This window comes from Belonocnema kinseyi, chromosome 8, assembly GCF_010883055.1.
Source record: "Belonocnema kinseyi isolate 2016_QV_RU_SX_M_011 chromosome 8, B_treatae_v1, whole genome shotgun sequence".
NCBI lineage: Eukaryota > Metazoa > Arthropoda > Insecta > Hymenoptera > Cynipidae > Belonocnema > Belonocnema kinseyi.
In genome coordinates, this window is record NC_046664.1 from 34,801,469 (window position 1) to 34,813,557 (window position 12,089).

General features: G+C 24.2%; 1 protein-coding gene across 2 annotated transcripts in view; it reads right to left on the minus strand.

Moving 5' to 3' along the window:
- Positions 1-12,089, minus strand: part of LOC117179046 (ATP-binding cassette sub-family G member 1-like) — a 62,154-nt gene that overhangs the window by 9,531 nt on the left and 40,534 nt on the right. For both annotated transcript variants that reach the window (XM_033370667.1, XM_033370668.1), the window contains 2 exons: positions 11,340-11,529; positions 46-191 (listed from right to left, as the gene is read on the minus strand). In XM_033370667.1, the coding sequence (XP_033226558.1) occupies positions 46-191; positions 11,340-11,529 (336 nt within the window). The remainder of the gene's footprint in view (positions 1-45; positions 192-11,339; positions 11,530-12,089) is intronic.

Consider the following 12,089-nt stretch of genomic DNA (forward strand, 5'->3'; position numbering starts at 1 on the left):
ATATAAAATATAAAATATATAATATAAAATATAAGAGTGCCTTACGTGGTAGGTTCATCAAGAAAAATTACAGGAGGGTTGTTCACTAATTCGAGAGCGATTGAGAGTCTTCTTCTCTCACCACCCGATAACCTTTCCATAACTGTGTTTCTCGCTCTATTCAGTCTCAGAGTCTCAATAATCTCATTTATCTGGAAATTAAAAATTGTATCTCAATTAACATTTATTATTAGGGTACCCAATAAATATGTAAATTTTCGAATTTTGCAAACACTGCCCCTTATATTTTTTCCTTTTGTTACAAAAAATAGTCATAAATTTTATTTTGAACAAATTCAAACAATTTGAAAAATTAGAGATTGCAAAATTTGTTCCATCCTAGAATTTATTTTTAATTTATTAAGGAATAAGCCATAGACTTTATGAAACAAGAAACCAATTTTGTGAAGATATTATCTGACTTATAGTTTATTAAAAAAAGAAGTTTAATTCAAAGGATTTAAAAACAATTTAAGAACAATTTTCATTGATTTCAGTGAAATGGAATTAATCTAACAGAATTCAATGAAATTTGGATGACTTTGGTGAAGTCCATAAGAATTTGAGTCAATCAAACAAAATTTTAACATTGAAAAAATTTCCGTTGGTTTTATTAAAATCGGAATAAACCAGGGCAAATTCAAAAAAATTGAAGTAAATAAAAAAATAAAAATAAATCAAATTCGAGTGAATTTACAGGAATATTAGAGAAATTAACAAAATTCGATGAAACTCATAAAAATTCGGAGCGAATTAAAAAAAAATTTAAGTGAATTGAAAAAAATGAACAAATATTAACGAAATTCATGGAATTCATTAAGTTTGGAGAGAATTTAGACAAATTCAAAACAAGTTTAATAAATTCCAAAAATATATAAACAGTACATAAATTTCCATTAAATCGAACAAAAAACTAGTGAAACGGATTTATGGAATTGAAAAAAATAAAATTACGAAAAGATAATGAATTAGATCTAATTTGAGTGAATTTAGAGGAATATAAGAAAATTAGTTGTAAAATTAATTTTAATTACTAAGTTTGTAGTGAATTTAGAAAAATTCAAAGGAGTTCAAAAGAATTTGAATTATTTTACCGAAATTTAAACAATTAAAAAAATATCAATTGATTTGTGTAAAATAGGAGTGAACAGAATTCAGGGCAAATTTATCAGAAATTAGGTGAATGAAAAAAAAACTGACGAATTAAATAAAACTCGAGGTAATTTACATGAGTATAAGGGACATAATGAGAATTCGATGAAATTCATAAAACTTCAAGTGAATTGAAAAAAATTCAAACATATTAACAAAATTTAGTGAATTTAGAAGAACTTAAATGAATTTTAAAGAATTAAACATAATTAAAAGTAATTCAGCATAAAACAATACGAATCACGGGTGAATTATAAATAGATTACAAATAAATTCAAATAAATGTCAAAAATACCGAATATTTCAATGATTTCAGTAAAAAAGGAATGCATTCATAAGAACTCAAGGAAATTAAAAAAATTCTATCAATATTCATATGAGTCTAAGACAAATTTATAAGAATGTATGGTGAATTAAAAATATTACAATCGAATTCAAACAAATTTTCAAAATCCAAAAATTGTAATTGAATTCAGATAAATGGGAGTAAATAGAAATCTTAGGAAATTTATCAGAATTCCAGGTGAACTCAAAAGTCTTTAGGGTGAATAAAAAAAGGAAACTCCAAAAAAGATCGATTGAATTGAGTGGATTTCAAGGAAATTAAAAAAAATGCAGGGTAAATTCAAAAGAATTAAAATGAATTCAATAAAATTGAAAGATCGCTAACATGGTATTTTTAATTTAAAAAGCGACTATAGTGACTTTATCTTGGAAAATGTACTGAATTAAAATTAATTAATTAGTTTCTCACGAAGAATATTCTCTTCATATTAGAGAAAAAATCCTGTGCACATGAACAAAATATTTTCTTTCATAAAATCGAAGGCTTATTCCTTAATAAATACTTTCTAGGGGTCTAAGAACTTTTATAGACTTAAATTTTTTTTTTTTGAAATCGCAAACTAAGAAAACTTATTTGTGGGATCTAGAACAACCTAACGAAACAAATTTTTTAATTAAATAAATTTCTTATGACAAAAATGTATGAAGTAGCGTTTGCAAAATTAAAAAATTTACATTTCTATTGGGCAAACTATGGTTTATTTTTTTCTTTAAGAAATCTCCCTGTTTAACAAGTCAGATTAGAACCTAATATATTGCACTTTTTAAAACATAATCCAAAAGGCGAAATAGATATTTATTTTGGGAAAATTGAAATTTATAATTGATGATAGAAAATACAGAGTTTTTCTACAAAAAACTAGTTGTCTAATGAGAAATTTTAAAACGAAGTATTTTGTTGATATAAGGCCAATTTTCCTATCTTCTTTCTTAACTTATTATTTGTTTTCAAGGTGATTACAAAATTTTTAATTGAAATAAACTTTAGATTTTTTCAAAAGAACTTGTGTGTATTAGTTCATATAAATTACATTAAATATTAGTAAAAGAATTAAGCACTAACTGCGGAAATGCATGATCTATTCAACTTAAGTTATACAGTTTCTATTGTAATTTAAATTTTCTAAATTACTTTCAATTTGAGGAAAGTAAATTAGCTCTGCGTATTATGATTTCTCATTTTACTTTCACCTACATCTTTAAAGTTTTAATTAACTCTCAATTTAGATAATCCTTGTTAAATAAGTAGACTTATTCATAAGCTTAATTAAAATGTATTTTTATAATTATATTTCAAATATTTTATTATAAGAGACAGCTGAAAATCCAGTTTTCGACAGTAAGCAATATTAACAAAGCAGAATTTTTTGTTTTCTAGCAACTATAATAAATCGTTTTTTCTATTTTTATATTAAGAATCGCTTTCGAAAAACACAAAAATTTTCTTAATTTTTCGAGATTAAAAATGTGAAGTTTATTGTTTGATTCTTCCCAAATACAACGCATTGCTTTAACGTACATCAAATTTGATCAAATTTTTACTTTGCTAAAATTGAAAACTTCTTATTTTTTAACGCTCACAATTAAAAATTTCTTATATTAATAAATTAAAAAGCATGAAAATTTTTATTTTTTAAGTGCTACCCCCTAAATTTCTACCTTTAGGTGTAAAAATACTGCCATACATTTTTTCTAATTTCGAACAAATTTCTTTGAGGCCTCGGTCGTTTTAGGTTTGAGAATGAATTTTCTTTGTTTTCGATTTTTTAAAATTTAAATTTCAGGCTAAAAAATTCTTTCACCCTTACAAACTTTTTTTTATTGAGATATAAGCCCTAATTTTTATAAAATAACAAAATTTTCAATACACATCCTGACAAAGCGACTTTCTTATAATCTCATGTTTTAATTTTTTGTCAGCATACCATAAAGGCAAAAAATAAATTTTTCACCTTCTTTTTAAATAGAAAATTTAGATCTTTTACCACCGTTCAAAGTTTTTTTTATCACGCCCAAATAAAAGTCTTTAGTGAAAAGAAATTTCCCTACTTTTTCTCAAAAACTAATAATATGTACAAATCAAACTTTTTTCTATCGATTTAGTAACTAAATATATGAATTTTTCTCAAAGGCCAGTACTATTTTTCAAGCAAACATCATTTGTGACGTTTTGGCAATTCATTAGCTAAAAAATAAATCCAGTCTTTTTAAAAATAAATATTGGATTTTTTATCATCGTTTGAAGTTTTTTCATTACGGTAAAAACATGAGCTTTAGGCAAAAACAAAATTATCCCTTCGTTTTCTCAAAACATACCCATAGTTATTGATAAAATCTTGGTTCTATCGATAAAGCAAGTCAATAGCTAAAAAGTAAATTCACACTTTTTCTAAAATTGAAAACTCAATTTTTTATCACCGTCCAAATTTGATAAAACGTGCCCCTCGAGCGAAAAACAACTTTCCCATCCAGTTTCTCAAAACCTAATAATATTTTTGAATCAAACTTTATTTTCACTGAATCAGCAACTCAATAGCTAAAAATTGAATTTACCCTTATTTTCAAAAGTCAAAAATAGTTTTTTTATCACTGTACAAAATTTTCTTTATCACGTCTAAAAGTGCGCCTCAACCGAATTAAAATTCCCCTCCATTTTCGCGAAATCTAATAACTATTAATCAAACTTTTTTGTACCGGTTCAAAAACTCAGTAATAAAAATTAAAATGCACGCTTATTTTTTAAATTGTAAATTGGATTTTTTATCATTTTCCAAATTTAATCAAATTTCCTCTGGAGCAAACAAAATTGCCCCTCCAGTTTCTCGAAAGCCAATAATGTTTATAAATCAAATTTCTTTCTGTTGATTTATCAACTCAATATCTAGAAATTCAATCCTTACATCTTTTTTTATAATTAAAAATTGGATTTTTTATTACTATCCAAATTTGGACAAAATTGCTTGTGAGTTAGGCCTTCAGGGCTCGTACATACTGCAATAATATTATACTATTTAAAAATTTTATATAAATAAAAAATAATAAATCAGGAATAATAACATATAATATATACAGGTATAAAATTCATATTTCTAAAGATTTCACAAATATTACCAAATATTTCATAAATATATATAATAATTCGCAAGTATTTCACAAAGATTTCCAAAATTTCGTAAAGATTTCAGGTAGATTTGAAAGATAGCATAAAGATTTCAATAATTTTTCAAACATTTTACAAATATTGCGAATATTTAGCACCGATTTCCGATAGATTTATGAGACTTTACAGACTTCAACGACTTTTCAAAGATTTCTCCAATGTTACTAAATATTTCGCAAAAATTTAAATTATTTCACTAAGTTTCACGATAGATTCCAAAGAGTACATAAAGATTTCAATGATTTCCCAAAGATTTGAAATATTTAGCAAAGATTTCGGATAGATTAAAAATATTTCACGAAGGCTTAAATGATTTCTCCAAGATTTAAAAGATTGTCACAAATTTGCAATATTTCGTAAATATTTCGAATCGATTTCAAATATACTTCGAAGATTTCACAAAGATTTCAATGATTTAAATAATTTCACAAATATTACTAAATATTTCAAATATTTCGCAAAGATTGCAAATATTGAGCAAATATTTCTCATAGATTTAAAACATTTCATAAAGACTTTAATGATTTTAATAACATAACAAATATTACTAAATATTTAAAAAATACTTCAAATATTTTGCAAAGATTTTGGAAAGATTTAAAAGATTTCATAAATACTTCAATTATTACAACAATTTATATAAATATTAGAAAATATTTCGTAAAGACTTTGGACAGATATAAAATATTTCACAAAAATTTTAATTATGTCAGAAAAATTTCAGATAGATTTCAAGGAGCGCACAAACATTTTAATGATGTTCCAAAAATTTCAATAATGTCACAAATATTACAACATGTTTCAAAAATATTTTTAATATTTCGCAATAATTTTCAAAAATTTCAGAAAGATTTGACAAAGGTTTTAATGATTTCCCAAAGATCTAAAAGAGTTTAAAGATTGCTCAGAGATTTCAATGATTTCCCAAAGATTATCAGATATTTCGGAGAGATTTCAAAGATTTCACAAAGATTTATGATAGATTAAAAAGATTTCATAAAGAATTCAGGTAGAGTTTGAAAAAATGTAAACGATATTGAATCATTCGATCGAAAAAGGGAGCAAATCCTTTTTTTTCTCCCTGGTCTATTTATTAGGGGGGGGGGGGGGGGCATTGTGTAAGATGCCCCGAGGACTTGTCGGCTCTAATTTATCTCACGAATAAAATATTGTTAAATTATTCTTATTGTGAAAGTTTCCTCCGTTGAAGAAAATATATCTGTATAAGAAAAATTCTAATAACGTATATTTACTTGTCTATAAAAGTGAATCGCAGTGAGAGCCTCACTTATAGTTAAGATGCTTTTATTAGAATCTTTAAAGTATATATTTCTTTATAGCATACAATTTAGTGTAATATTATAGCACCTTGGTTGAATTTACAACCACATAAGAATGCAAGTTTGCCTTATATGATTTGTTAATTTGGACGTACGTGTCTTTTTATCTGATTTTAAACTAAGGCTTCAAAACCTTTAATCCCTATTATTCAGAATAGGACAATGACACCAATATTGGGCCATTCTTCGGTAGTAGTAGCCCAATTGAAAAATGTTTTCGAATAAAATTCGGTTTCAACCATAAAATAAATATTTTTACTACTTTTTATTTGAACTTGAAATTATTGTTAGTAAAATCAATTTTGCAACTTCTATATTTCTAATTTAACTAACGAAATATTTTTAACCAGAGTGGATTTCAAATTTGGCTGTATTTAAAAATTGAAGCACTTTTATAAACTATTTAAATTGGATAGCAGCTTTCTAATAATTATTTATCAGCTAATTTAAGATTTAGGGGCATTTAATCAAAATATTTCTAAGTTTTAATTAACCGAATCTATTTGAATAAAGAACCTCAAAACAATAGGAATCAAGTTACAGTTGATCCTTCATTTTTTTCTGTGTGGGTTTGACATGCTTTAGTTTTATTTGTTATTTTATATAAAAACATAAGAAATTTCCAATGAAGATTTCAAAAGTTTACATTTAAAAAAAGCTTAAAAGTATTGATAATTTTACATATGTTTAACAACATAATACTAAGTTTTGCAATTCTGTTTTTGTATATTTTCTAAAAATCATATTCACGAGATTTCGCGAATTTTCTAGGAAACTAATCATAATATTTTTATCAAGTTATTATATTAAATTTTAATATTGGGAAATAATTACGTTCGTAAAGTTGTTGACCTCACTATAATTTATGAACTTTTTTCACGTTTAAAGAAATTTTCTAAAGATTAATTTTAAATTGTGTCGATATAAAAATTAAAGAAAAATGATCTAATTTATTTTGCTGGATTTTCAACAAATTAAGCCAAATTTTGAAATATTTCAAAAGACTCGATTTTTTCAAGAATCTTAGAAAACTCACTTTTTTATAAAAAATAAAAACAAGTAAACAAATAAACCTAAAGAATAAATAGTTATTCAAATTTTTTATTTTTTACTACAAATTATTTCCCCCCTTAAAGTATACGTTTAAAGTTTTTTTTCTTTCTCAACTGAAAAATCTTTTTTGGTTGAAAATTCAACTATCTTCTCAAATATTCGTCTTTTGATTAAAAAATGTATCTCTCTGGAGAAAAACTCCATTTTTGTTATTTTGTTGAAAATTAATATTCTTAGGTTAAGGATTTAACTATTTTATTAAAAATTTGTATTTTTTGGATGAAATTAATTTTTTTTTTTAGTAAATAAATTCTTTTTGGTTGAAATATATATTTTTCGTTGATATTTCATCATTTTTGATTGAAAATACAACTAATTCATTGCAAATTGAACTATTTTGTTAAAAAATTAAGTTTTTGGGTGAACATTTATCATTTTAATTGGAAATTTATCTTTTTCAATGATAATGCAATTATTTCGTAAAAAAAATCTTATTTTTTTGGGTGGATTAAAAAATTAAACTTTTTTGTAGAAAATTGTTCTCTTTATAAGAAATTTCATCTTCTCTTGATTAAAAACACATTTGGTAAAAAATAATCTTTTTTGGTCGAAGATCTATCTACTTTGTTGAAAATTGGTCTTTTTCGAAACAATTGAATTCTTTTTGATCAAGAAATAAATTCTTTTCGATTGAAACATCAACAACCTTTTTTAGAATTTTTTTTTTCGAAAATATAACTACTTGGTTAAAAGATAAACTACTTTGCTAAAAGTTTATATTTCTTTTTGAAAATTTATAATTTCAGTTTAAAATTCATCTCTTTGATTGGCAATTAACTTATTTCATCGACTATTTGTCCTTATGGTAGAAAATTAATATTCTTGGTAAAAAATCATAGACTTGGTTGAAAATTAAATTATTTACTTAGAAATTCAATTATTTGTTGAGAATTAATATTTTTTGTTTACAAAATTAAACTGTTTTGTAGAAAATTCATCACCTTGTTAAAACATTTCTTTTTTCTTGGTTACTGTTTTAGTTTTAAAATAAATATCTTTTTTGTCGAACTTTGGTTTGGTATATCTGAAAAACATAAGAATCATGTTTAATTTTCTCAAAAATCATAGGAAAATTATATTTATGTAACCTTGAAAACAACGTTTTAAGTTTAAATTCGAATCTTGATCTAAAAATCTGCTACTAATGAAAAAATGGAAACTGCGTAGAATCTCAAGGAAATTTTCTTTACGTCTGACTAAAAACAAAAAAGAAATATAATTTTTTAAACTTTTTATGATGAGCTAAGTCTTTGAATTCACAAATGTATCAACTTATCATGAAATTTCTGTCCACGCAAACTCTCCCAGCAGAATGCAAATAAATGTGCATCCCATTTTGTTTACGCAGACTTCCAAGAGTTTATTTCTGTACATCCGTTTAATTTTTTATCAGGTTATCACTAAATTTTACTTGCTAATTCAATTGCCTTAGCGGTGAACAAATACAAAAGATATTTCTGTATTACATTTTTCTCAAAAACTGAATTATTTTTCATTATCTTTGAACTTCATCTTTGTTTGCAACTGACTGCAATTTTTAAACAAAAAATACTTTCGACATTTTATAATTTTTCATTTCCTGTGTTCTTATTTTTTACTATGTTCGAGAATTTAAAAATATTTTCTCTCTTCGACGCTAAACAGTTATCATGAATTTTGACTTGCAAATTACTTAATTATAATTTCAAATCAAAAGGATCGAAATCTTAAGCTGACTAATGATTTGAAATATTTCTACTTTCTAATTTTTTCGTCCTTTTGAATCTCAAACACAGTCATCGATATTTTCGTTTGAAAGATGTTTCGAATAATCACTTATTTTTTTAACTTTATTTGTTTTTAAAGATATATGAATAAAATTTTTTTGAAATTTTTGAGAAATATTTAACAATATTTTTGAAGATTTCAGATATACAAATCCAAATTGCAACAAAAGTATTTCGTTTTGAAAGAAATAGTTAAATAAGAGTTTTCAAAAAATAGTTGAATAATTAACCAAAAAATATTAATATTCAACTAAACAGTTGCATTTAAAAAAATATATATTTTCGTTCAAAAAGGTAAATTTTCAAACCAAAACATATTTTTTCGGTCTAGAAAGTAAAGATTGCAAACATATTATAATTTGAAGCAAAAATAATTTGTAATAAAGACTTTAAAAATTCGAAAATTTTTGAAGTTTATATAAATATAACTTTCTTAAGATTTCTTAAAGATTTTTGAAGACATCGCTCGAAAAAGAGTATTTTTTATTTCACAGGATTATACAAAATTCTAGTAAAAATTAGAGGCAGTTTAAAAGATATTTAGGAATTGTAGAAGTTTGGAAGTAAATTAAAAGCATTTTACACATTTTCGAAAAATTTGAAAAGTTATCGAATATTTGTAATCTCCTTAAAACTTCAAAAATTGCTGAATATCTTTTAAGTTGACTCGATTATCGCTGAAATTGCCTTAAAATTTTCCCAGGAATCTTAAGAAAACATTTTTAATATCTTGAAACTTTTCAAAATTCTTAAGCTTCTTTTTTCGAAATCATCAAAAGTCTAATTTTCGTTTAAATTTTTTGGAAATCTTCGCAAATTTCTTAATGGTTTTCGTATTTTTTAAACTTCTAAATACTTCTTAAACTTACTCGAATTTCTTCTAAAATTTGGGAAACTTAGTAAATTGAACAATTTTGTTTTAAAACCTTGTACACTCTTTTCCGAAAGTTTTGGAAATTATTGGAAATGTTTTAAAATAATTTTCAATTTTCTCTCAAAGATTACTTTTCAAAATAAAAAATCATGGAAAATTTTCCCAGGAAAATTGATATGATTAGTACTATTCTCTTGAAACCTTTAAAAATTCTTAAAATGCTTGTTTTTTTTTAAATAACAAAATCTGCATTTTATTCAAAAAACGTTTACATTTTCTCAAGGTTTAAATTATTTTGCTAAAACTGGAATATCTTTTAAAGTGATGCAAACATATTATATGTTTTTTTTTATAATGAAAAATTTTTAAAAATGCCCTAAAAACTTCTAGAATTTTTGTCGATATTTTTAGAAATATTTTGAAATGTTTTAAAGTTTATCAAATTTTCTTCAAAAATTATTATTTTCCAAATGAAAAATCATTTGAGTTTTATCAACGAATCTACATTTTGTTTTAAATATGTTTAAATATTGTATAATCACAAATTATTTTGCTATCTTTAAAAAACTTCCAAAACTTTAAAATACCTTTTAAAATAATGCAAAGTTTCCCTAAAAATGTTTAAATTTTGGAAAATAACAAACTTTTTGTGAAAATCTTTCAGATATTTTTCTATATATTTTGAAATATTCAAAAACAAAAATTAGTTTTTTTAATTAAATCCTAAATCAGTCGAAATTTTTCTAGAAATCTTATTGGGGGTAGTGACATGTTTTTTACCAGCTATATTGTATGTTTTTGCAATAGTTTTAATTTTTCTCATCTCTTTGAACATGTTAAAAAATTTAAAAACTATAGAGTGGCAGCGTCATTTTAAGAAAATAATTATTTTCAATGTTGAAAAAACATTTACATTGAGAATTTTCTATTTTTAGAATTTTCTAATTTTCTAATTTTAGAAACATTCAGAAATAAATTTTATCATGAAACAGAATTACTTATTTGGAAATTTTCATTCCAGAAGGGTTAAGGTATTATGAATAGAATTCTTTTGTAATTTTTAAAACATGCGGCGAAACAGTTAAAAACATAGTTGTTGCTTTATCAATAATTATTTGACTTTTTTTTTAGAACTAAATTTTTAGAATTTTTTCAATAATGTATGCGAGATATCTTGAAGAAGATTGTTAAAGAATGGATTTAAGAATTGACTTATAAAGAGCAATAATAATAAAAAAATTTAATTCATCTGTGGAGTCATTTGTTGAATTAATATAACTGAAGTATTCAACAGAAAAATTTGCTGAGGTCTCGATGACGTAACTGGCGAACGTTCTACTAATGGAAAAGTCGCTTTCCCGGTTCGAATCCCGGCTCCGGAAAATTTTTTCTTTTTTCTCGAAATATTAGATTCATAATCGACTCTATTAAATATACAACGTCAAAAACTAGATTTCTAAATTTTATCAAAATCGAAAATTATTTATTGTGTAATCATCCTATAACTTTTTGAAACATTTAAATTAAAATATCATAATTTTTTAACTTACGGCTGATATTTTTTCTGACTGGGTTATTTTGTTTCCCAGTTTAAGATCTGCAGCAAATCTCATTGCTTCAACCACAGTGAGCCTAGGCTGAAGTAAATCTTGCTGCATTATGTAACAAGAAGTTCTTTTGAAGTCCCGAAGTTCTCTAGGTCTTCCATTTATGGCAATTAATCCATTAGCTTCTTCACATCTGAAAATGTTTACATTTTTAATTATCCTATTGCGTACAATGCAGAAAATTATATACCAGGGTGCCATGAGACCTTATAATTTTTCAAGAAAATTATATTATCATCAGAGAAGAACAGAAATTCTTAACGTTTATTCATACTAGATGGAGTTATGAATTTTGTTCGTTTGAAATGTTTTTTAAGGTGATTATTCATATCCTTAAAGTTGCGATTTTATAATAAACTTGCGATTAGGGAGCCAAATTCATGCCAAAAAATTTTTCTAAAATTATGAAATTTCAAGAAATATGAATTATTTTACTCAAAAAAATTTCTACTATTGATAAACAAACTTGAAGGAAAACTTGTCCTATTATTAGAAAATAAGTTTTTCGTCAAATTAAAACATCCATAAATTATTGTAAAAGTAAAGTCTATGGTACCTGATTTTTTATATTTAAACGAAAAAAAAATCGACATAATAACTAACATATAACAAATTTTTTACATTTACATTTTAATATATAATTTACTCGAAATTTCAAAAAAAAAAACAAACTATTTAAGTATTTTGAAAGTT